The sequence below is a fragment of the Rousettus aegyptiacus genome, unplaced genomic scaffold (genome assembly GCF_014176215.1).
Source record: "Rousettus aegyptiacus isolate mRouAeg1 unplaced genomic scaffold, mRouAeg1.p scaffold_m13_p_5, whole genome shotgun sequence".
NCBI classification, from domain to species: domain Eukaryota; kingdom Metazoa; phylum Chordata; class Mammalia; order Chiroptera; family Pteropodidae; genus Rousettus; species Rousettus aegyptiacus.
This window is the reverse complement of record NW_023416308.1, coordinates 72,206,157-72,232,207: the sequence shown is the minus strand read 5'-3', so window position 1 is coordinate 72,232,207 and position 26,051 is coordinate 72,206,157. Positions and strand designations below refer to the sequence as shown.

Below are 26,051 nucleotides of genomic sequence, written 5' to 3'. Positions count from 1 at the left end.
CATTCGTTCGCATATTCATTTCTTTCATCTCCAACACACTCATAGAATCTTAGAGTCTTAGAGTCTCACATGCTCATTTTAAAAAGAAACAAAGTCCTAAGACAATGGCACAAAATCCACAAAAAGACCTGAACTATTGTCTCCCCTTGTCCGTGATGAGTGGAGAGTTCTCTTGGGATCTGTCCCAGACTTGTTTTGGGGAACTTTCGGCCCTTCTCCAGGCCTCAGCTCACCTGATCTGCTTTTATATGAGTTCATAAAGTAGGCGGTGGGAGATGTGTTAATAGTTTTCATGAGGTGCTATGGCTCAAGATCTGGAGATGATATGAATTATGCTTTGTGTTAAAGCCTTCTTTATTGTCCTGGGAGGAAGAAACTAGACATATTATATATGTTTTTTTGGGAGTGGAGCAACTTTTGATTTACTATTCAGGAGGGTGTTGTGTTTCTTGGCCAACACTTATTTTGGTTCTATGTCATTATTGCTGCGCACTTTGTGAATGAGGAAGTATGCAACTTTTAAGAGTTTCTTGAATACTTGGAGAAGAGGAAGGGGGAAGAAGGGAGCTAAGCACCTATTAAGTTCCAGGTACCTTGTATTTCTTGGATGGCGATCCTATAAGATAGGTTCTTGGACTGTGCACATTTTGCAGGTAAGGAAATAGGCTCAAAGATATAAAATAACTGGACTAAAACTAACCAGCCAAATAAAAAGTCTGTTTACCTATAAAGTTCTCATGGTTTGTTCAATTTTATCTGTGTATGTGTATAAAAAGAAAACCAGAATAATGCTTCTAACAACTGGAAATGACCTAATAAGGTTGGGTAAAGGGTACTGTCTGGGGCCACAGCATAAGGAATAAACTAGCCCATACATACGTCTGAAGGTTCAAAAGAATTGCTGCATTCTAGCATAGTGTTATAATGCTGATTATGAAGATGATCCCAGGATATGCAGAAGAGAGTAACAGGGAAATCATCCATTTGACACAAATCAAAGAAAGGCATACTCTATTTTTTAAAAAAATGGTTAACATATTTTTAAAGTCCTAGGCCGGAAGTCAAAAGAACTAGGTTCCAGTCTTGGTTCTATGACAGTTCAATAGAGCCACCTCGAGCAGGTCATTCAGTGTCCTTGAGCATTTCTTTCCCTTAAAATAATGGGGTTGTACAATGAGATCTCTATGGCCCCTCTGAGTTAAAGCTCTGTGATTCCATCTGTAAAATTCACTTATTACAACAGCTCATTCCCCAGCGAGGGATAAACGAGGTGTTACCAGGCTGCCTTGTAAGTCTCATGCACACGTTTCATCTCCTTCAACTAAAAAGGTGAGTTCTTGGAGGGCTGGAATGCGTCTTATGTCTGGCACCCAGCACATGTCAATAACTGTTGAGCTGACTGCAAGAATGAAAGAAGGAATGGATCTTATCATTCCTGGTGCAGTATTAAAGGGCATGCACTTAGGAATTGGAATGACTTGAACTTGAATATAGCTTCATTCTGAGCTTTGTTTCCAAGTTTATAAAATGGGAGCAATAGTGCTTACCTCGCAGGGTTGTTTTTCACCTTATTTTATCACCAAGTTGTGTTTTTATTAAAAGGAAGGCAAGAGAGAGGACAAAGATCTTAAAGGGTACAATTAGCTCCTTAATTAATATCTTTATTTGGCTAGTGGCAGCCATGAGCATGTCCCTGTGTTCACTCAACAAACATTTTTGAGGAATTGATAATCACTGGAAAGTACCATCAGAGAGAATATTTATCAAGTACCTAAATATACTATGTGCCCAGCTCTTTTCCATACTAGCTATGGGAAGCAGGAGTTGCTCTTCTAATACAGAAGATAAGAAAGTGATGTTCTGAGAGGTTAACTAACTTGCTGAAGGTCAAACAACTGGCAGAGACTAGTAGGTGTGAAAAAATCAGAAGTTTTAACGAACTACAGTAAAAATGCTGAATAACTTGTGCATTTCACTGATGCTTTGTGCTGCCGCCAGCCAACCACTGAGGTAGAGTGAGAAGGTTTAAGTGGGGAAGGAGAAGAGGTCACTTTAACTAATTACAGCACACATGTCAAAATCAAGATGGAGTTCATTTATAAGGGAGAGAGAGAGGTGATAAGCTACCATACTTATTCATTCAAATGCAAAAAAAAAAAAAAGAGTTATATAAGGAACTCCCTTAATTAGAAATGACACAAAGAATCCTTCAAAAAATGTCTCCCTTCTTATAAAGAACTCATACAACTCAATAACAACAAAAAATCAAATGATCCAATCAAAAAACGGGCAGAGGACCTGAGCAGACTTCTCCCTAGAGGATACACAAATGGCCAACAAATATTTGAAAAGATGCTCAATGTCACTAGCTATTAGGGAAATACGAATCAAAATCACAATGAGATACCATCTTACATCTGTTAGAATAACTATAATCAACAGGACAAGTAATAACAAATGTTGGAGAGGATGCAGAGAAAAAGGAACTCTCATACACTGCTGGTCGGACTGCAAATTGGTATAGCCACTATGGAAAACAGTATGGAGGTTCATCAAAAAACTAAGAATTGATCTACCATATGAGCCAGCCATCCCTCTACTGGGTATATACCCCAAAGGCTTGAAAAGATATTTGCACACCGATATTCATAGCAGCACTATTCACAGTGGCCAGGACATGGATACAACCGAAGTTTCCTACGACTGATGGCTAAAGAAGCTGTGGTACATATACACAATGGAATATTACTCAGCCATAAGAAGAGATGAAATACTGCCATTTGTGACAACATGGATGGACCTTGAGATAATCATACTAAGTGAAATAAGCCAGACAGAAAAAGTTGAAAATCACATGATACCACTTATATGTGAGATATAAACCCAAAAGCAACAAATGAACAGAACAAACAGAGACTCATGGATATGGACTATAGACTAGTGGTTACCAGAGGGCTATAGCATAGTGGTTGGTTACCAGTGAAGTAGGAGAGGAGCGGGGAGGTAGACAGGGTAAAGGAAGTCAAACATGGGGGGCAGGGGGAGGGTAAAGTGGGTAAAGGGGATCAAATATATGGTAGCTAAAGGAAACTGGACTTTGGATGGTAAACACACAATGGAATATACAGATGTTAAATTATAATGTACATCTGAAAATTATATAATTATATTAATGAATGTTACCCCCCAAAAATTAATAAATAAAAAAAAAATGACCCACAGCACTATTGCTATATTGCTTTAGGCTACCAAAGCTCCATGCTGTCAGTTGTGACACAAAGCATGGGAATGGACAGTCAAAATTCTATGCTATTTCTGCATTTTGTTACGAAAATAAAAATCTGTACTTTTTTATACAATTAAGTAAAAAAAACAAGTCTCCCTTTGTACAAAAATACTGAATTATTTCTCATTACTGAAATCTTAAAAATTGGGTTGAAAATGTGCCTAGGCATTTGTGATGTTATTGTTCTCCTGCTGTTAATGAGCCCACAGAAAAGCCTCCTGGCCATTGGGAAGGGTGGTACCTCCAGACATATGAGGAATGTAAGGGGCTTCTGGGAAGGGGGGTGGGGACCTGCTGTCCCGGTGAAAAGGGATTGAGTACGTTTAGGCCATGTGCTTCAGTTTGCAGGATACAGAAGTAAGAGCTGTGCTACAAATACCTGATCTTCTCCATTTTCAATGCCAGCCAGTATTCCCTGAAGTTTTCCCCCCCGCCCCCTGAATATGAGTCCTGTGAGAATGTCCCAAGAGGGTTCCATGGTCAAAAATCTTTGGGAAACACTGCATATCATCCCCTCCCTGTAGACGATCATAGTGTACATTATCAAGTTAATGCCTCTTAGAACTCTTGCATCACTTAAACCTTAACATTTCCCAAATTTATTGATCCATGGAACCCCTCTTCCAAGCACCTATTAACATCCTGCAGAGCTAGTTCTTTTTGGTATACTTTTAAAGATCTTCCACTCCCACCTGGGTTATTTCAACTGCCTCCAGGCTCACTTCTCTGCAATCAGTCATCCCCTGATTATCAAGTGATCTTTCTAGTAGGAAATCTGACCATGCTTTTACCTTAATCAAAAACCTTCCATGGCTCCACACTATCTACAGACAAAGTGTGAACTCTTTAGCTTGACATTCAAGATTCCTCCTCAGACAACTTTAAACAATAATCCCAGGCGACTCCTTTCTATCACCTACCCTCTGGCACCCTAGATGCCAGTCATTTGTTTTATTTACAAATAATTTTAGATTCCTCTACAAGCTGCAAAAACAGTACAAAGTTCCTGGGTACATTCCATCCAGCATCTCCCAGTGGTAATATCTAACCTTTTCTAAATGATACTTATTTCCAACATTAGATTACCAATCACGATCACCTCTTTAAGGGCCAAGTCTGATTTATCTTCGCATCTTTCCCAGAACCTGGCATTAAGTCCAGTCAAAATCTGAGGTTCTCAGATTTTTGCATTTTACAGTACAGTTTAAAAAAAAAAATTCATGTCCATGAGTCTCTGTTTGTTTGTCTTGTTCATTAGTTGCTTTTAGGTTTATATCCCACATATAAGTGATATCATGTGATTTTCAACTTTTTCTGTCTGGCTTATTTCAAGCTCCATCCATGTTGTCATAAATGGCAGTATTTCATCTCTTTTTATGGCTGAGTCATATTCCATTGTATATATCTAGTGGTTACTAGAGGCTAGGGGTAAAGAGGGTCAAATATAGGTGGGTAGGGGGAGGGTAAAGTGGGTAAAGGGGATCAAATATATGGTAGCTGAAGGAAACTGGACTTTGGGTGGTAAACACACAATAAAATATATAGATGTCAAATTATAATGTACACCTGAAAATTATGTAATTGTATTAACCAATGTTACCCCAAAAAACTTAATTTTAAAAACATCAGAAACAAAATTAACAAAATTTACTCATCACTGCTTCACTGAGAAGGGAGTTTTCAATACGAAGGACAATGTTAGAATAAGGGACAATCCTGATGAAGAACTCCCTACATCATTCTGATTGTCTCTTTTGTTGCAAGCAGAACCGTTGGGCAAGCACAGCAAACCATCACAGGGTATCCACTGTGTTAAAGGGATGACCAAGGGAACAAGGAGGAATGCTGCCTTTCTAGCATTTTGTCGGCTCCATGGTGAGAATCCTAGGGACGGCTATAATAAATGCCACTCCAACCAAGCTGGGAATATAAGTACTTACAGCATTGCCACACAAGATTTTCTCTCTCTTTTTTTTTTTTTTATGTCACAAACAGAAGTGTTTTGGGCTAATTAAGCATATAAATTGCATACGAAACCAAAAGTCCATTTGGAATATTCCCAAGTTTCTCTTCCGGCGGTAACACCTTTTCCCAGTCTAGGCAGTAAACACCTCTCTGTGCACATGCGTCTCCCATCCTGAGGCTGGATTCCACATGGCTGCAGTGACTTTCCACAAGCAGATAAGGGTAAAGGAAATCACACATTTTCATGGCCTCCCACTGGTTCCTTTTTACTTCTCTGCTACTTCGGCTGGAACGGAGATGAATTTTCCTGCAACACTCAGTCTCCAGAGGAACACTTCTCTCTCCACATACAGCTGAGCTTTTCATAGGGTTTAAGAAGCCAGAAAGATCTTTCTCCTATGCAGAACTGACTGTGTCAGGACTCCTCAATGACTCAACACTGCCTAATGAAATTAGGCTCAAAATTTTCAGCCCGATCTTCGATGTCCTTCACAAAGTGGCCCTGAAGCTTCTCATTGGGGAGGAAGGAGTGTGGGATTAGGCATTTCATGACGATGTCTTGTTCCTTCATCCCTTGGTATCTTTATTCACGGTGTTCGCTGTGCCTAAAAACCCTTCTGCTTGGAGAATTCACATTTATGCTGGAAGAATCAGCATATGTGCCAATTCTTGACTGCGGTCTCCCTGACTCCCAAGGTAGAATTACTCTCTCTGTTCTCTCTGTTCCTACAGCAGTCTGTATTAACTATTAGTGAAATGGTTTAATAACTACCTACCTCATGGAGTTGTAAGGTTTAAATGTAAATGTACATAAAGCATTTAGAACATTCGATAGCACTTAGCAAATGTGTCAGCATAATTGTTGTTGCTGCTACACTTGTTAAAAATGACTTTAAAAAAAATCTGCTTGTGTATTTTTATGCCTTGCTTGGCTATGAGCTCATAGAGAGCAGGGTTTAGGTTCTTCTAAATCTCTTATCTCCAGCACCTAGCATGATGTCAGGTATATATTAAGAGAGAAATAAACTAAATTTTAAGAAATTAACTTTCTTTTGGTGCTAAAGTAACATTTTCACTAGAAAATGTATAAAGAAGAAAAGTACAAAGAAAAAAACATCAATCTATCACAGCTACGACGCCCAGTAATAACCACTGTTAAAACTCTCTAGTCTATTTCCTTCTAGTCTTATGCACATACTTACCAAATTAGGTTCATACGGTACACACAGCCTTCCATCCAACTTGTTTTCCCCTCCTAACATTATACTGTAAAAATTTTTTCATCTTTAAATAATATTTGAAAACATGATTGTAATGGCTATCTAAAACTGCATCATATGGACAGAGATGTTATTCTTGCCAACTTTCTATTATTGGACATCCAAGTCATTTTCATCTTTTTTTTTTTGCTTTGACATTGTTTCTGAGTTGAATTGTAAGCTCTGCCAAGGGATGGACCACATCCCAGCTGAAGCAGAGGAAAACCTCCCACCCCGTTTAGGAGTGGGTGGTGTGGTCTAGGAAAAGCAGAGGACAAATCTCTCTTTCCGGGAGCCCGTTTAAATGTCTCTTGGAAGGACCAGCAGACATGCATGGATGGGTTCGCTTAAGAGGGTGACCTGAGAGTGGGCTCAGACTGAAGTCAGTCTCTCCCTCCTCCACCGCCTCCCCCCCCATTCTTGGTCCCATTAACATTCCTCCTGGGAGATGGCAGATCCAAAGGACAAACAGGCATTGTTGGGACTCAAGGGCCCTGAGAATGGGCACTGTAACCTGAGCCCCACTGGCTTGGATACGGTTGGGTAGGTCACCCTGGGGACGCTTTGGTGACAGATGAAAGTGCATCTCAGAGCCCTGGATTATGTTTCCAGGCCACAGGTGTGGGGGGATTATCTTTCTGACAAGCCAAACACTTACCCCAATCTCTACAGCTGCTTTCTCTTCTCTCTCTGGTCCTGGGCCTACCAGAAATAGCACCCTCAAGCCATTCTCTGTCAAAGCCAAGAGCTATCTTCGCCTCAGCCCCATTGCCTAAGAATAACCAAAAGAACCTGACAAATTGTCTCACTTTGTCTATGGAAAGAGTGAACAAACATCCTGCACTTCGAGTGCCTGGGCAGACATATCCCTTCAAGCCAGTGGAGCCATGAAGCTCTTCCTGGGAGTCTCAGTGTGGTGGGTGCAGAGAACATGAGCTCCCTCACCAGACTGTTGTAGGCTTGCCACCTGCTAGCTGCCTGACCTTAGGCAATTTGCTTGATTTCTCTGAGTCTCAGTTGCCTCACCTGTGGAAAGGGGATAACACTGGTGTCTCAGAAGTGAATGTGATAATTAAATGAGACAAGAGACACAAAAGCACGTAGACCCACATGTGCCTAGCAGAGGTGCTCACGTAGCAAAATGCAGAGCTGTGGAAGGGGCCAGGCATGTGCGAGGAACAAAGAAAGTGGAGCACTGACTGCTGGCAGGTGGGCCTACATGGGAAGGCCTCGGGACCTGCATAAAGCACTTGGCCAGGTTGCCAGGGGTGGGTGGGGGCAGGAGCCCAACAGGGAAAGGCTGTTCTGTTTAGGTCTTGGCAATACCAATTCGGATGTGACTTGGAAGCTGCCTGGCCTCAGGGCTGGGAGGCAGGAAGGCAAAGCCTGGCAGGGCGCCAGATGGGATCCCGCTAGAAGCAGGTGCTGGGGCAGGGCAGACATGGGAACGCGACCACTTGGCTCTTGGCGCCCACCCCAATGTGTTGTACAATCCAGAGCAGGCTCTCCCTGCAGCCCGAGGCTGCCCTGACTCATTCTCACCTCACAAAGCTGTCCCTGAAGTGGGCAGGGAGCTGACTCTGACAGAACACACGCTACATTCTTGGCCTGTCTCTAGCCAGATTTTTTGGTAAGATTCAACATTTTCTGAGCATCTACTATGTGCCAGGCACTGTGCTCGACACTTCCGTGCACACGATCTCATCAGATCCCCATGACAATCCTGCGAAGGAGTTATTCTCGTCCCTGAGCAGAGGTGAGACTCTGGGTCTTTTAAACATGAAGAAGCATGGTGTTAGCCACACAGAGGACAGCCCAGGAGTGCCACTGTAGAAAGCCAGGGAGAAGAGGCTGGTACTCCTCTAGTGCAAAGGCTGATCCACCTCCCACTACTCAGATCCTTATGCGCTCAGGAGTGCAAGGCCTGTGAACAGTCACGGAGGAGTCGATCCTCATGACCTGTTTGAAAGTCTCGACAGTCTAGGTGTGCTACTTTAATGTGCAAAAATACATGGTCAAGGATCTAGATGCCAAAACCAGATAAATCGAGGGTAATAGATGGTAAGAAAATTCTCTGTCTTTTCTGTCTCCTACCCTGTACAATGTTTCCGTTTACTAAATACTCTATTTATAAGTATTTTAATAATAACACCCTCTGTTTGCATACGGCTTTTTGGGAAAATGTCTAGTGCACCTAGGTGTTTATACTGTTTGCCCTGCTGGAGAACATGCTCCTGGGAAGGCCTTCCCACCCCTCCCTTTGTGCAACACTCACACTTTCATTTGTCTTATCTCATAGAAGCCATGTGACAGGCTGAGAGGCCAGCAGAGCAGTCCTATTCCTCCTTTAGAGATAAGGAAAGAGAGGGCCAAGGAAGTAGAGCGACTTTCCAGTGTCACATGGTTAGTGAGGGAGAGCTGGGACCGGCAGTGAAAACCTGCCTAAGATGAACTGGTGACACTGTGGTGACTCAAATTAAAATGCTGAACCTTTGATGAAGCCATTTGGAGTTTTTAATCCTGACTCAGGCAGAAGAAAACAAGGAACCTCACTTTGGCCCACACTTTAGCCATTTTTCACAGAAGAAACAGGCCAGCAGTGTTTGTCTCCTTTGCCTGACACATGGCTGGGTACCCAGGCTCAAAACAAACCAGCTTCCCTTATCTAAAGGAGCTAACTTGCTTAAAATTAACAAATTCAAATCTCTTCTCATCTTCGGTGTGCTCCCAGCCCATTAAACCCTTCATAGCTTGAAGGGCTAGACTGAGAGACAGCTTCAGAAGGGCAGAAATCACAGTGCATCTTCATCATCCATGGGAAGGTTCGCAGGCAGGACTTTCGATGTCGGCGAGCTGCCCTTGGTCTGTCATCCCTGGTGTCCGAGAACAACACTTGAGTGGCCCAGATATCGGGAGCCCTCTCGTTCTCAGATGTAGTGCTAACTGCAGCTCTGTTTATTGAATGCTTAATTTGCTAGGTGCTGGGCTAAGAGCCATTCATAAAGTGTGTTGATTCTGTACTCGCCCTGCTAGGTTGGTATTATTATAGCCTATAATACAGATAAGGCAACTGAGGTTCAGAATGGATGACTACCCTGCCTGAGTCACTCTACCAGTAAGTACCAGTAAGTGGTAGAGCTGGGATTTGAACCTAGGCCTATCTCACTTTAAATTCTATCCCCCCTTATACCAAAAACTTGTAACAAGAGAATAAAATCAAATTCTGTTCTTGTGACTCTCTTCATAATTTCTCTTCCATTAAAAACAGTAGATTCGCTACCTTTTTAGATAAAAACAAGAGTAATTTTTGAAAACTTTCCTTCATGATAAAAATAACTATTTTCTACAGATCTCTGTGTATTTGACACACTCGGATGTAACCAACAAGACAATATTTACAGAATGCCCACTGTGTGTACGGGCTCCACGCATTCAGTGAGCACATGCCCATGTGGGCTAGCCAACCCTGGAATAAATATGGTCTATAAATAACCAAGAGGCTGAAGCCCAGATAGGAGAAGCAACTTGCCAAAAGCCACATAGCTTCAGGGTTCAGACTCATAAACCAGCACTTCCCAGCCACAATGCAGCAGCTTCTGTGTTTGATTGGATTGTGGTCTGGGTTCGAGGTGGGGATTGGGGTGGGGTGGGTGGGAGTGGAGCATTTGGGAGCTTGGCCAAGGGCTGGAAGAGCGAAAGGAGACTGAAAAGGTTTTATTCCCAAGTGCTGCCTCCCTAGAAAACTTTAAACAGAAAAGTTTGCCTTTACAATCTGAAGGAGTTTTTCATGTTTCAGCTCATGCTGAATTGTTTTATGCTTTAGCCATAAACCTCTGACAGAGAAGGTCCGGGGGCAAGGCTGGCCCAATGCTAACTATGCTGTGCCGCTGTAAAGCTCAGGTTACGAGGATCACTTCTGGTGCCAAGGCAGTTTAACAAGTATGAGTGTACATAATTCGTTCCAGTTGTCCTGTCTCAGCACAGAGGGCTGTTTCTGGGGTGGGGGTCCGCACACTCCTGCCAATATGGTTCCCATTCCCGGCTCCAGCGCCTCACTGAAGCCTCCTCCACGCCCAGGAAGGGCCTGTTTTATCACAACTGCTGAACTGTCAATACTCTGTGAAGGTTCAGAGGGTTTCTGTAGTCCCAGTTCCCAAAGTGGAGGTGGGGGTGGGGGGTGGGGGTGGGGAGATCCTGCTAAAAAATGTGACCGCATCTTACCCGTTGCCAAGAAACCTTTCCAAAAACTAAGTTGCTATTGTCCAATCTCTCTTCAACGCAAGTAAAATCTTCCCCTTTAGTTTGAAAACTTTTAACCCCACAGAAAAGTTGAAAGAATGGTACAAAAACACCCATACACTCTTCACTTAAAACTGTCAATTGTTAACATGTTGCCACATTGCTTTATCCCTATCTCTCCATATGAAATGTTTCTTTCTGACCATTTGAAAGAAAATTGCAGATACAAGACATTTTATATCACCATGCATCTCCTAATGACACACTCCCAAATAACCACAATATCATGGTCACAACTAAGAAAATGAAATGATTCCACAATATTACCTAGCATACATATACGACATGTTTAAAAATCTCAATTCTTCACGACATATAAAGTCTTAAAAAAAAAAAAAAAAGGAAAAAAACTTAGGCTCCAATCAAGATTCAAGTGTTGCATTTGGCTGTTACTGTTATCATCATCATCATCGTCATTATTATTTGTATAGTCTCTTTTAATCCAAAGGAGACTCCCACCCACCACAATACTCCCAATTTCTTTTTTCTGACCTTTTTGAAAAGTCCAGGCCAGTTGCCTCATAGACTTTCCTATATTTGGGATGTGTCTGATTGTTTCCTGGCAAGCACATCTCACGTGTGATGGAATGTACTTCTTATTGCTTCATATAAGAGACTGCTAAGTTTGGTCACTTGTTAGGTGACAATTGAGTCCCGATCTCCCCACAGTAAAGGGAACTTTTCCCATTGTAGTTAGTAAGTAATCTGCGCCGCAAAGTCCAAGCTCTTAGAATCAGCTCTCCCAACTACAACTGTTCCTACCCTCTTATCTTCCAACCATCATCCTCTGGATTTAGCCTCCATACCCTGAAAATATCCTTGCTAAGTTCACCAGTGGCCATCTCGACGCCAAAATCAGTGGGCACTTTTCACATTTACATTACTGATCCCTCAGCAGGACTGCATGCTAATGCTTAGGCCCCCTTTGAGGGCGCAATCTTAGTCTCAATCATGCCAATACTCCAGGGCCTACCTCAGTATTTGGCACACAGTAGGTGCTTAAAGAAATCCTTATAAGCCGAATGAATGAATACGTGCATTAAAAGAAAGTTGGAATTGGGGATCAGAAGGCCTGGCTTCAAACCCAGCTCTGCCACTCTTCATACGATGAAAGGGTCGATTTAAATCAGTGGTTTCCATACGTTGAAAAAAATGTTTCATATTCAAAGTGTTCTTTATCTAGGCTCTCACTCAGAAACAAATGGAGGAAGCTGACAAAAGGAAGCTGCTTTGGTTGAAGCAGCCAGTGAAGCGAGTGCCTCACTAGAGTGGGCTTGGGGAAGGCCAGAGAGATTTAAGGAGGGAAAGTGCTAAATTCTAGTGGGTCCTGACTGCTAGCCTAAGAAGTTGAAACCATAATCTACAGTGTTAGGTTTCAGTAGTGAAAGGCGCCGCTGGGAAAATCAGTCTGGTCACTGTGGACCCGATGCATTTTGGGGAGGGAAGAAAGCGAAGCTAGGAAGAAGGCACAGCGTAGTCAGGCGCAGAGTTGAGGTGGGAAGTCAGGAAGTAGCCCTTGTCCCTCTCTGTCTTAGTTTCCTCCTCTGAAGTCCTTTGTCATTATAATCCTCTTTGAGTCTTTCTCCCCATTATTCCAAGTGTTTCTTCTTGCTAGGCTCTAAGCAACCCATCACTAGATGAAGAGCAGAGTTAGCACTGAGTGGAAGGGGCAAGGGCCTCCCGTTCTCCGAGGGGTTCTGGCCATTTGCTGAGTGATTTGGTGACCTGAGAAGCCTGTCCATTGTCTATGCTTTAAAGGGCCAATGCCCCTTACCATTAACCCACCTCAGGATAAAGGCCATCACCAGCTCAGACAAATAAGCTGCTTAGCCAGATCTCATGCATCATCTTGTCACCTACACAGGGACCCAACAGGGGCATCTAAAAAGAGCTAAGAGCCAGAGTGCAACTCAGCAGTTTTTTTTCAAGGGGATTCTGGCCAGGGGTTGAGAACTGCTGTCCAAGTGTGCATACGGCCTCCTCCTCTATGCTAGAGGGTGAGGTGGGGGAGAAAGAAATCTCCGTTCTGGTAGGGAGGCTCCCCAATACCTTTGGCTTTCTGAGGGTTGTCAGGAAAGAGAGTAATGGCTGTTAGAGGCAGGAAGGAAACCTGGTGGGATGAGAAGAGGTTGGCTTGAGGGGTCAGGCACACCTGGGATGCAAAATGCCACTTATATCTGTGTGATCTTGGCCAAGTTATTGCACCTTTCTGAGGCTCAGTTAGTAAAATGATAACCAGAACAACAATGATAATAACAGCCATTTCCATTTAAGACTTTATTATAATCCCCGGGGCCTTCACTAAGTACTTCTCAAACATTATTTCACATAGAGGTATTATTATTATCTCTATTTTATACTTGAGGAAAAGTGGAAACTCAGAAGTTAAATCATTTGCTAAAGATCTCAGCTAGTAGTGGCAGAGCCAAAATTCAAACCCTCACTCTTAATTCTTTTTCTCTAGAGCCCACCAGCCATACAGATTCAGTGGGAAAGGTGCAGCACCTAGCAAAGGCTCTGCCCTTATGACCTGTAGGTGCTTAGTAATGGGATTTGGTCTTCTGTTGCATAATCCAAAGGTGTGCCATCCCCTCTTTGGTTCCTGAGGCTGTCCCATCCACCTCTGCCCCGCCCCCTCACCCACACCTTACCTCCCCACCCCCTGCCCAATGGCTCTGAATGACTGGAACACAGAGCAGCAAACCTGCTCTCATCCACCTCAAACCCTATGAAAATCGAGTCTTCTAAACGGGTTGCTCCCTGAGATGCGAAGGTGGTAGTAGGGTGGAGATGGGCACCTGCCGTACTAGCGCGTTCTTTACGGAGAGGAAGACATCCTTGCCTTCTAAAACTGCCCCCGGTGGCAGCCCCTGGTGCTCCCTTCACTGTTCCCCTAGGCACATGGCTACGCATGGAGGACACAGATGACTGGCTGCTCATCAAGACTCTGCAGCACAGGGCCTACATAGGGCACACACTTTAAAAAGTCTGCTGAATGAATGAACGAATGTTTGAGGAAATAAATGCTTCAAGACCCCACAATTAGGCTGGCAATACGTGGTTACAGTCCAATCACTGACATGCTAAGTGTGAACATCTAGGCTTCATTTGTCTTCATTTGTCTTCATTTGTTTGGGCTGCTGTTACAAAGTGCCATAGACTGGGTGGCTTAGGCAACAGACAACAGACCATTATTCCTCATCATTCTAGAGTCTTGGAAGTCAAGATCAAAGTTCCAGTAGGGTTTGGTTTCTGGTGAGAGTGCTCTTCCTGGCTTGGCTTTCTGGCTCTACCCAGTTCTTTTGCCGTTTCACATGGCAGAGAGCAAGTGAGCAAGTCCTTTTATAAGGACACCAGTTCCTTCAGATCAGGGCTCTACCCTTACAACTTCATACAACCTTAATCACCCCTTTAAAGGATCTAGCTCCTATGAAGCCACATGTGGGGTTAGGTCTCAACAAACAACTTTTAGGACACAAGTCAGCGTATAGCAGTCCTACGGATCCATAAAACTGCAGCTCACTTCCGGGCAGAGCCTAACTGCGTAGACTTGCCTGTGCTCCTTGGCAGTTTTCCTCTCTCTCCAGAGGGGTGTCTCCACAACCTCCCATTTTGCATTAAACCTCTGCAGCCCCACACATCCTGGCACATTCGCCTACCTTGTTCCCCTCATGGGCTCCTGCTTTAGGGCAGAGCTGTTGAGGTACGTGTCTGTCTCCCCAACAGTTTATGGATGGTCAGACTGTTTCTACTCTTCACGGGCCCTGGCACTCAGTAGGTCTTTAATAATAATGTGCTGAATTAAACTGGTTCTGAAGGGTAATAAAGCTCCATTTCTTCCCATATCACTCCAAATCAGAAAGATCTTCCCCTCTTCTGACTCTAAATTAATAAGAATTTGTTGTGTTCAGAAGCCTTTGCTTTTAATAGCTCCAGATAGGAGATAGGGCACCGAGAATGTCCTCTGTCCCTTCAAGAACTGTGTGAGTTTGTTGGGGCCATAGCTCCCTAGCAGGAGTACAAAAGCAAGCAGCGAGAGAGAGTGAGAAGGGCTTTGGGCAGCCATGCTGAGGACTTAAGCCCTGAGCCTGCCAGCACTGGGACCTGCAGAGGCTCTATGATAGGAATGTGGGTTTTAGAACGGTCACCTTGAAACAGTATGAGAAAGGATTACGGGAGGCAGGGAGGCTGGCTAGTGAGGACACTCCTGCAGTGGCCCAGGGGAGAGAAGACATAGTAGGAAATGTATTGATTAAGGGGAACAGAATTTTACAAAACTAGCAAATAGGTAAGTATCAGCTCAACTTCCATTTTGCTTGCTCTCAGGATGACAGCAAACAAGTGGTCACGACTAAATTATGATCAGATAACCTCCTTGACAACTAAAAACATACCCCGTTCCTTGCCAAAAATTAAAAGGGGGGACCAGTAAACACTGAGCACTGGCTGTACTCTCAATATCTTCGATGTTATCCCATCTCGCCTTCAAAACAACCCCCATTTTGTAAATGCGCAACTGGGTGAGAGACGTGAGAGGAGGTGCAGTCGTCCAGCTACCGGAGAGGAGAACTTGGTTCACATCAGGTGTCTATTTCCCCAGAGCCTCAAAGGCAGCTAAAGAGATGTTTCTGGAAGTGCAAATATATGTGTTATTGTTGTTAGCCCACACAGTAGCTTCTGAGAGTTATTTATAGATATATGATCCGTTTAAGAGAGAGAGAGTGAAGCATAAATGAATTACCAGTCATTTTCCTCTCCTTTCAACTCTGGGGGGAAAGACAGGCTGACCAGGAGGAAAAGGCATCACAGTGTTTCATCTCTGGGAACTATGGGGAATGGTAGCAATGCAGGGAGCTCCAGCAAGAAAGGCTGAGGCCCGGTTTCCAAGTCCCCTGCTGTGTTTGTTTAGCTGCTGCCTCGGGCTCCTCTCCCCATCCTAAATCTCTGGAAATCACTCAGGAGGAGGAGGAAGAATAAAGCTCTGGACTCCCAGACAGAGCTGTTAATTGCTGTACTTCCTCCAAGCCTGGAGGGGTGGGAGTGTAGGACTCTGCCTTTCTTCCACAGATATGTCAAAAACCTTTTGGGTTCCAGAAGGGGAATAAGAAAACTAACATTTATCGGGCAACTATTATGCTGCAATCAACATGCTACAAACCTTACCCCTAATTTCTCATTTTCACAACAATTTTGTGAAGCCCTATTAAAACCAACATCCATTTTACAGAGGAGGAAATCGAGAACTAGAGAGGTTAAGTAACTTGCTCATGGTCGCACTACTGCACCGCAAGGATCTACAGGCCTCCATAACCTATCTTTCCCTTCCATGGTTCCACACTGCGTCGTTTCTGCTTTTCTTCTGACTTCAGTCCTTTTGGCCTTTTAAAAGAGAGGGAATATTTATTCATTGCTTAATTTCAAACACCTATATAAATAATCATAGTTCAGAGGGAGAAGGAGGGGGAAGTAGGAGAGGAAGGTGGGGAGGGGGGAGAAGAAAAGCCACATGGTTTCCTGGTCCAAACTGGGAGCCATTAACCAGTAATGGGGGATCCAGCTGAGCTCAAAGCACCCAGCTCAGAGCTGATGACAGGGGCAGAGGGCAGCAGGCTATGAAAGGGAGGGTGGGAACAGATGCTCAGAAAAGACTACACATAGGACAAGAGAGAAGGGTAGTCTCTAGAAGCAGCAAGGGAGGTTTGTTCTCAAGGTGAGCAGGCCTGGGAGCAGAACATTAAAAGCCTAGACAGAGTACTAGCAAAAGCCACAGAGCTGTAGGTATCCTATGGACATGATTTTGGGTGGTATACACTGCAAACAGACATCGAATCACACAAAATCCATGCAAGATACCTTTCATTTTGTTTCCATCCTTTTGATAATCTGGAGGAGGAAGTCTCAGTTTGGTACTAGTGTGTTTTTAACACCTAATACTTGCCAATGTCCCTGTTTAACAAAGAGTAGCAAGTCTCTGCTCAGTATCCTTGAGCAGGCATTATCTCACCAGAATGTGATAACCTGCTTTCATTGTATTTATTTTTACAGCTATCTTCTATTTATGGCAAGTGAATTGCAGCAGTAATATACAATTTCCTTTGAAAATAAATTCATTTAAGTAAAAAAAAAAACGTTCGAGAAAGGGGGCACTTTAGAGGAAAGTAAATAGCAGTATATGTGGGTACGCTGCCACGGTGCAGACTGACAGGGACACACAAAGGAATAAGCCTTGGGAAATGTTGATCTAATCCAGTTCTCTGTCCAGATGAGAGAGCTGAGGAACCGAAGGACAAGGCTTTTGCAAGGTCACACTGCAGATGAGAGGCAGAACTGGGTCCTGAAGCCTGTTGCTCGAGGCATGTATGCCTCTCCACAAGCAGGTTTCCATGATAACTCAGGCTGAATTAGGGTGAGGCTTTGCCAGGTGAGGTTTCTAACTGGAACAGTGAGCTTGTATGGATGATAGTGGGCCTTGCAGGTTGGGCTGATGAGGTTCTAAGCTGTGCAGCCAAAGGAGTGGCTCCATGCCAAGCTGCTTCCCTCTCTCACTCAGCATGCCTCCTCCAACATAGAACTGTACTCACAATACTCCACATTCAGCCAGCCTCATGGCATAGAGCTGTGGATCCAATGAGATGACGGATGTGAACATGCTCTGGGAACACGTGGGCTACACAAATGTTAGCTATACTAATCTCCCGAACTCTCCTTGGCCTCTTTCCAGGTGCCTCTTCAACAGTCTGGGCCCTGATGTGTCAGGAGATGCTTTAAGATGTGGTCTGGTGTCCACAAAGGCACCATAGAGCAGGTCACTAACATTTTAGTGAAGACACTAACCAGGCTTAGTTTCCTGATGGAAAAAGCTAAAACATGGCTAATGTGCTTTCCTTGGGGGGTGGTCTAGGAATTCCTAGATCCAATCAAGCCACATACCAAAATGTTATTTTTGTACCTTTTAATGCAATGGTATTTGGGGAAATTAGTGGAAAAGGAGTTGCAAAAGTCTACAATCGTGTCACGTGGTGACTAATTAGAGGGTCCTGGTTCTCCCAGGCCATTCGATTACATTAATTCAAAATGTGACCTGTTTATTTTGCCAGGTCAGGAAGAAACCTTACCTACTAGAAAGCCAATGTGGCAGTTAAATTAGAGTCACCAGAGTTTGCCTGAGGTAATGTATGAAAAAGGGCTTTGTAAACTGTGCAAAAACAGAAATGACCCCTGTGTGGTTGTCCCCATTACCCCCAATTAGGGAACATAATCTCCTGCCCCTGGTGAGAGGCCACAGGTGAGGGATTGTCTAGTTGAGGCAGGTACCTGGAAAGGTGGAAGGGCACTGGAGTCTGGGGCTGTGCTTTGAATCTTGACTGAACTTTCGCACATTGCTTCACCTCTGTGAGTTTCCACAGTTATACCATGTATGTTGCTTATTGCACTGTTCCTAGGGAGATAGTTTTGTGTGTGGGACCGGGGCTTTTGGAAACAAAGAAGAAACAAATGAACTCTTTTTTTTCAGTTTTGATTTTAGCACCTACAGGTGCTCAGCATTGAAGATACAGCTGTGGATGAGGCCGACCTCAAGGAACTTGCAGTTGAACAAGGAAACCAGACATGGGAATAATCATGTCTCCAGACTGTTAGGGGGTAGTCTGTACAGAAAACAGCTGGGTATCAAAGAAAGGAGCTGCCAGGAAGTGTTCCTTAAGAACTCCGAGTTGCTGAGTTCTAGACTTTGAGAATTAAGCTTTACTTTCCTGGACTCCTAGGTATGTGAGCCAGCTGGCCTGCTGGCACTGGCAGAGGGCACTTGGCCTTTCCAAACACTCTTGATAGATAAACAACAAGTGCTTCTCTACAGCTTCCTGGCTAGCGATTTGAACCTGTATCGTACCTTCTATTATTAAGTTACTTCTCTTTAACCATGAGCAAATTACTAAACCTTTCAAAGTCCATCTTCCATTTTTAAAAAGCTCAATCCAGGATCACCATGTATTAGCCACCATTCTGAAAACCCTAAACTCTAAGACTGAAAGTTTTAGCAAAACTCCTTTGGTGGTAAAACCTTACCTGAACTGACATGAGGCTCAGGATCTTTTAACCAGTCGTATGTTTCACAGGCAGAAATATCGACATGTGTGATTACCATGGACCATCCCAGTATTCTAGGAACATTAGGAAGAATACAGTGTGTGCGCTCTATTTTCTTTCTTAAATCTGAACATTTCCAAATTCGGAAATGCATCTGTCTCTAAGTTTCATTTAAGGGATTTTGACCCCATAATTAAGATATCTATTTTATAGAGTCCCTTTGCTTAGAATGCCCTTCACCTTTCATTTGTCTGGAAAATATTTATAAGCATTTCAAATGTCATCACGAATGAATAAATAAAAAATCAACTTGTTTTCCTACCAGGAGTTAGGTACTTCCCTACATAGCTGGTATCAGCATTTATTGACCAACAGGAGTCTTTTTGATGCAAGAGAGTTGTGACAGGACATGAATAAAATTTCCTGAAAACTTGGCATGCCCCATTGTCCTTTAACTTTGGAACCCGGGAAACATACAGACTCACATACCTGCGGCTGGCATGCAGTAACATAAAGGGGTTCCACAAAATTCACAGGGAAAGGAGACCTCACCGGACCTCAGCAGTAGGAAAGAGGCACAAATTTGCCTTCCGATTTCACAAACTGGTTTGAAATGACTCTGGCGGGCTCCCCCAGGGGAATCTGGATAGGTTCCAAATTAAGTTGAATTTTTTGTTTTGTTTTGTTTTAAGAGAACAGTTTTGGAAGCAGCTCACATGCATAGCAGTGTTTCTCATTTAGAAAGAAAAATAAACACTCCTCCACTAGATTGGAAGTCAAAACAAAATAAGCCCAGCAGCTTAAGATCCCAGAAAGTCAATGAAACTGCCAAACAACAGTGATGCCGGCCAGTGTGACCGGCCTGAGAAATCTGTAACTCAAGGCAGAAAGGCCCCAGTGCTTAGAGGGGGAAAAAAAGCCATGGAAGGCCCAGCATCAGGGGCTTGGCTCTCATGAAGTGGTACCAAAATTTAGTGTCTAAGTTATCTGCTCTGATTCATCTTTGAAACGCCTACAGTATTCACAAAAACAAAATGGAAAGATCCCACTCTATGTTATCAGACAGATGTGGAGTTCAAATCTGATTCTATCATTTAGAAGCTGTGTGATTTAGGGGAAGTTACTTAACCTCTCTGACCCTCTATTGCCTCAGTAAGACTAAAAATGGCTGTCACAAGGTAAATATGAAATTTCCTGAGGTTCAATGATTCAGTGAGTTAAAACACCTCTTAGTCAAGTGCGTCATAAAGGTTTGTGAGGTGAGAGATAGGAATCCAACAACTTGCAATTCTCTTAAACTCAGTTTATTTATTTTTCTTTCTTTCTTTTTTTTTTTAGTAGAGTTCTTATCTTTTCTAGCCTCCTACTAAGGAAGGGGACATAAACACAGCAGGGTCTGGTAATGGAAATGAAACTAATCAAGAAAGGAGAGAGAGAGAGAGAGAGAGAGAGAGAGAGAGAATACGGGTTCTGGAGTCAATTGGGTTTGAATCTTTGCCATGTCCCTTAGAAGCAGTGGAGTTGTGGGTATCACTGGCCCTGGGTTTCCTGAACAGAGAAGTGGAGATAAACACAAACTCAAATGAGATAATGCATATAAAGAAAAGACTTACCCACAAAGGGTGCTCATTACATGTAAGTTCTCCCGACCACCTTTACCTCACCTAGGCTCTGAGAAACTGACTTCTCTGAGCTATTTATTCCCTGACCCTCCAAGTTTTTAAGGCCCATTTACTTTAGAATTTATATCAGAACAATTCACGGAACATTTAATATTTATTCCGAAAAGTTTCTATGTGGTAGGGACAAATATATAACATATTTAATCCTAACCACTTCCTTAGCTTTTCAACTGTGACTAGTTGATATTTTAGCAAAATCTTTCTTTGTATATATCAGCGACTTCTAGATGGTTATCTTTGTAGGTGGATTAGGATTTTGATGACAGAAAGCCGCTACTTCCCTGTTTTCTTTTCCTTGGAGACAATGAACTGTTCTGTAATGCCCCGCGTGTGCTCCTTGCACTTTACATGGGGATTTTAGCAGGGTGGTTCTGAGGCATCGCAGATCTAGGATATCAGCCTTGGGCTGGAGTTGACACAGCTGTAGGCAGAGGGCCTCTCAGGAACCACTGAAGAGCACAGCCTGAGCTCTAGGAAATCTGTTTCCCAGAGGATCGGCCGCGTGTGCTGGGTGCTGAGTCCGTTCCCACCAAACTGAAACATCATTTTCACCTTTTGGGAGCCCAAGGGGCCGCCTTTGTCATTTACAGTACATTCTGAATTAAGTTTCAGGGGGAGCAGGCCTCTCAAATAAATGAAGCAAATGATCCATTTATGTGGTATCTAAAGCCTTAAATTGGTGGATGAGGATGGGGGTGTAAATATAGGGAAGGGAGATAAGTAAGTTTATCATCTTCAGTATTTTAACTCTCCACAGCAACCTGGGATGGTTTTTCCCATTTCGCATATGGAGCAACTGTTGATTTGAGAAGTTACTTTGCCCAGGGTTGCATATCTGGGACCCAATTTCAGAAATTTTGACGCTATGGCTCTTGCTCTCTCGGGTCCATTGTAGTCCTCCCGTAATTCATATTACTTGCTCATTCATTCATTCACTCATTAAATTAACACTACATAAAAAGCATCTGTAAGGCCATGCACCAAACTGTTAAAAGTAGTTACCTATGGGAGGCAGGATTATAGGAGAACTTAACTTTTTATTTTTCTGTATTGCTTGAATGTTCACAAGCATTGCTATTTCATAAGATATAAAAACAAAGACACTTCCATTAAAACAATTTCACTTTTTTTTTTTCAAGAAAAAAAATCAAACAAAGCCATACCAACATTTATTGGACCCACTCACCTTCACTTGCTAGTGCTGGGTCCATGCCAGTCCTAGCTGGTCCTTTGGCTTATACTAGACCCTTTGGGTTCAGGGGTGAGGAATGTGGTAGGCAGGGTCCAGATGTGGGTAAGACTCACCAGCGCTCTCACGGCCTGCCAACCCCAGAGCAGCAGACCACTAAAGACCTAGAATCTCCCTTCAGGTGTGGGACACATTTGTTACCAACCTTTAGGGTGACACACCTGGAGAAGGAATCTAAAGTGTCCCTAGGTCTTCTGGGGAGCAGGAGCACAGAGGAACATAACCACCAAGCAGGCGGCTTTAGGGCAAAGTCCCGCCCCCCCCCACCCCATCTTCTCTGAATACCAGTAATGACATAATGTCATCAATTTGCTGCAGAACTTACAACAAAATGATTGCTTTTGTTCAGTTAATTAACAAAGGGAGAGGTTTAATCTCTTGCTTTCTCTTCTACTTGCAAGACTTTTTAAGTCAGCAATGAATGAAAACTATCATTATATAATGTTCCCCCCACTCCCCACCTAAGTAAGCTTAAGAAAACTACTACTACTGGCAAGCAGGGACACCTCAGTTAGCACCACATGACACTCATAAAATTGGAGTACCTTAGAGGTTCCTCCATCATTGGCAAGAAGGGGAAACTGAGGCCTAGAGAGGGACAGTGATTTGCCAAATAGCCAGTAAGCCACAGAGCTGGGACTAGAACACAAATTTCCTTCTTCTCAGTTCAAGGTTCCTGTTTCTGTGCATAATTTGAAACATGAGCAGATAAAAGGTATAGAGGAATAGTGACATCTAACCACCAAAAGGATAACACCCCCAGGGAGCACAGAGGGAAAGGCCCTGGAGGATGGTTTGGTCAGAGAATGCAGAGTCTAAGAGCCTGTCAGATGAGAAGCATCAAGGCCAAAGACACTCTGACTTTAAAAGAGAGCAGAGGCTTGAATCCCCTCCAGGGTATTCTTGTAAAGAAGTGGACTGGCCTCTGCTGGACACAGAGAGGGCAAGCACCTTGGCGCAGGTCACACAGCACCCTATCAGGGTTTGCTGGCTCTTCGTCAACCGGGAGCTCTTACCTCGCTCACTGCTTCTCCTTAAGAGAGTCAGAGTAGTTCTTAAAAGAGTGCTTGTTATAGGCTGATGGCTTAAACCCGGTAGCTCTCTCTGCAGCCAGCCTTCAGCCCAGCAGCTGCTTGGGACTGCAGGGCTCTCTGCCTCCAGACACAGTGAAAGTCGAGAACTTCCAAAGCCAGCATTAGGCTTCAGGCAGTATCCCTTCCCTCAGCTTTCTCATGGTTAACCGGGACATTGCACCACGGGTTTCTTAGGCAGGGTTGTGATGAGGCTCCAAAGCAGCAACAAGTGGCAGTGCTGGCAGAGTCCCTAGCATGTAGTAGGTAGCCCTTTCCTCCCCTTTTTCTGTGCCCATCTTCGTCTCTATTATTTTTACCTGCCTCCATCTCTACCTGATACTTCTGTCTCATTGTGTCTGTTTGTGCATCTCTGTTCCTGCTGTTCTGTCTACCGGACATCTGTCATAGAGATGGGTACAGCAGGCCCCCAACTTCCGCTCTACACCCCATCCAGCTGCACAGCCAGACAGGAGTGGGGCTGCCTGAGCCACGAAGCTGCTCCAGGCCCCCCGAAAACCCCGAACGCCCCATGCGCCAGGCCCTTCCACCCTTGCAAAAGGCCCAAGCAGGCAGATCAATCAGCATTGCCAACAAAGGGCGAGGGGAACAAAACTACACGAAAAAGTTAAGAAAAAAGAGGGACTTACCGTTCGCTGCGACCCCCAGGCTGGCGGAGCCACTTTTAACTAAGAATGAATTAGGGACAAACTCTTCCTCAGAGTCTGAGTCCGGGGTTGGCTGGGCCACACCGTTGCCTAGCAACCGCCTCTGGCTCTCATTGGCCGGAGGGGAGGGGGGCGGGGAGGGGGACTGCTCAATAGGGGTTGATGAAGCGGATGAACAATGCAAGGGAGCACCTGCGAACCACAAAGACAAACACAGACAGAAAAAAATAATGAAAATTGGTTTTGAGGCACACAAGGAGGAGGAGGGAGCAAAATAAAACATGCATCAAGAAGGGCGGCGGGAGGGGGGACTCCCAACACTGGGCGATCTACTGCACACGTGGCCCGGGGGCAAGGCTGATGCTGCTGGGTGGGGAAGTTGGTGCAAACTCCTTCTGAAGAGCGGGGTCCTCTGATATAGAGAAGTCTGCAAGGTTTGGAAAGTGGGCGCTCCTGGGAAACACCCGGGAAGCCCTTCCCGCTCGGCCTGTTCTCTAAGAGGCCTGAAAAGCTGGGGTCTAGTCCTGATGGGCCTTGCTATCTATCAAATAGCTGCCCCAACTCAGCCTCAGTGTCCTCACTGGTAAAATGAGCGGCTCGCATTGGGTGATCGCTGAGCCCCTGCAAGCTGGCCATTCTATAATGTCAGGGAAGTGAAATGATATTCTTATTAGTGAAATTTTAATTGGATATGCCTAGAACAGGTTCTGGGCCTCGTAAAAGGTAGAGAGAGTTGGAGAGAATGATCCAGGGCCCGCTTCCATCGCTGGCTTCCGAGGATTTCAGTACTCTAACATTTTACTTTTCTAAGAATCTAACATTTTAAGATTCCTAAATCCAGGCATTCTCTGAAAACTCCTTGAGAGTTTTCTAAAATCTCAGCTCTCTCTAGTTCTGTGAGCACCACTCCAAACTCTTCAGAAGGAGAATGCGATGGCCTGAAACAAGACCTTTGACGTCAGACACTCTGCAGTCCTTTAGACACGTGCAGTACATCGTCTACAACAGAGGGGACACAGGCACAGACACATAAAAGTTTACAGTACAAGACACTGCATCTGCGCGACAGCAAGGGTTGCTTCTTTTCTCCCACCTTGACTGATAGAAGGTTAAAAAACATAATCAGATCCACTGAGCTTTTTGAGAGTCTGAATCTTAAGAAACATATTGGAGCCTGGACATGCCATCATATGATTTGACAGGGCTCTAAGGAGGAGGTGGCACAGAGAATTGCTGATTGTTAAAATTAAAAACAAAATAAAACAAAACAAAAACCACAACTTTTTGCATTCTATCCACCAAGAGAAGCTCACTCAGTCACAGTTACCAAATACTGCAGGATTTTGCAGGTTCCATGACTTTTATGTCAATCCTTGAGCATAACCACATATGACATTGGATAGAGTTGTTGTTTGCCTTTTGGCTAGTTCATCTTAGAACTTCAGTAAAAGCAACTGAGGCGGAAGGGATCAGTGACCATGGCACAAAATCAGGTGACTTCCTTTTTTTTTTTTTTTAACCTAAAAATTCAAGCCATGATTTATCTCAAAATCATCCAAACCGGTGTTCCCAATTCACCTTGAGAGAGTCTTCACTGACACTACTTGCCACAAAGCACTGTAGGGGTGATCACTCCTTCCTCTGAACTAAACTTTAGTTTTAATATCGCATTTGCCCTGCTGTATTTACAGTTATCTGTAGCTGTCTTACACATAAACGTGTATGGCATATTCCTGGGGTGGGAGTACATTCTTGAAGTGGGCTTTGGAGTTCAATGGCATTGGACCTAGCTTCCCATTAGCTGTATGATCTTGGGGAAGGGACTGCCGGTTCCTCAGTTTTAAGTTGGGTACTCTTTTATACACATGTTGTGAAGACTAAAGTTACTAAATCTGAACACACAGTATGCATGAGCAAGCAAGGGCCCAGGGTCAGTGCTCACCAAATGTTTATTAAATTGAATGAAACCACCCCATAAGGAACGCCATTCATGATTCCCCTTCCCCTATGGTACTGGTTTTAGAAAGATTTTGTCAACAAGGCTGTATTTATTAAGTAAATATACTTTCATTTCCTCTTCTTTTATTAACCAAAGACATCTTATAATCTCTAATCAGAGCTTCTGATGAGCTTGAGATAACCAGCACCATATCATGCTGAGTTGTTAGAATTTCAGACAAAAGTTAAGAAACACGATATGTTGGTTCCAGGGTATTTGTTACAGCCTCTTCCTGAGTAAATCTGTTGAACTTTATGAAATAAATAGTTCCAGAACTAAGTAAATTGTTCCATTACAAACTTCAGGGACCCTGGGCTGGGAACAGCACAGTGCCTTCCAAGATCTCATGCCTGTTTCTTCTCCCTTCCATCCAGTCACCTCAAAATCATCTAAACCATTACTCCCAAATCACCTGAGGCCTCCAGGTTGCTCTGAATTTTCCTAACCTAACATGCAAAGCACCCAACAAGCTGCCATGCACTTAGGAGG

At 43.8% G+C, this 26,051-nt stretch overlaps 1 protein-coding gene across 13 annotated transcripts in view; it reads right to left on the bottom strand.

Moving 5' to 3' along the window:
* TENM4 (teneurin transmembrane protein 4) overlaps positions 1-26,051 on the bottom strand; it is a 690,656-nt gene that overhangs the window by 247,837 nt on the left and 416,768 nt on the right. For 12 of the 13 annotated variants that reach the window (XM_016161403.2, XM_016161409.2, XM_016161404.2 and 9 more), the window contains one exon: positions 23,546-23,755. The exons of the other annotated variant lie outside the window; for it this stretch is intronic. In XM_016161403.2, coding sequence (XP_016016889.2) covers positions 23,546-23,755 — 210 coding nt within the window. The remainder of the gene's footprint in view (positions 1-23,545; positions 23,756-26,051) is intronic. 13 annotated transcript variants of the gene reach the window in all.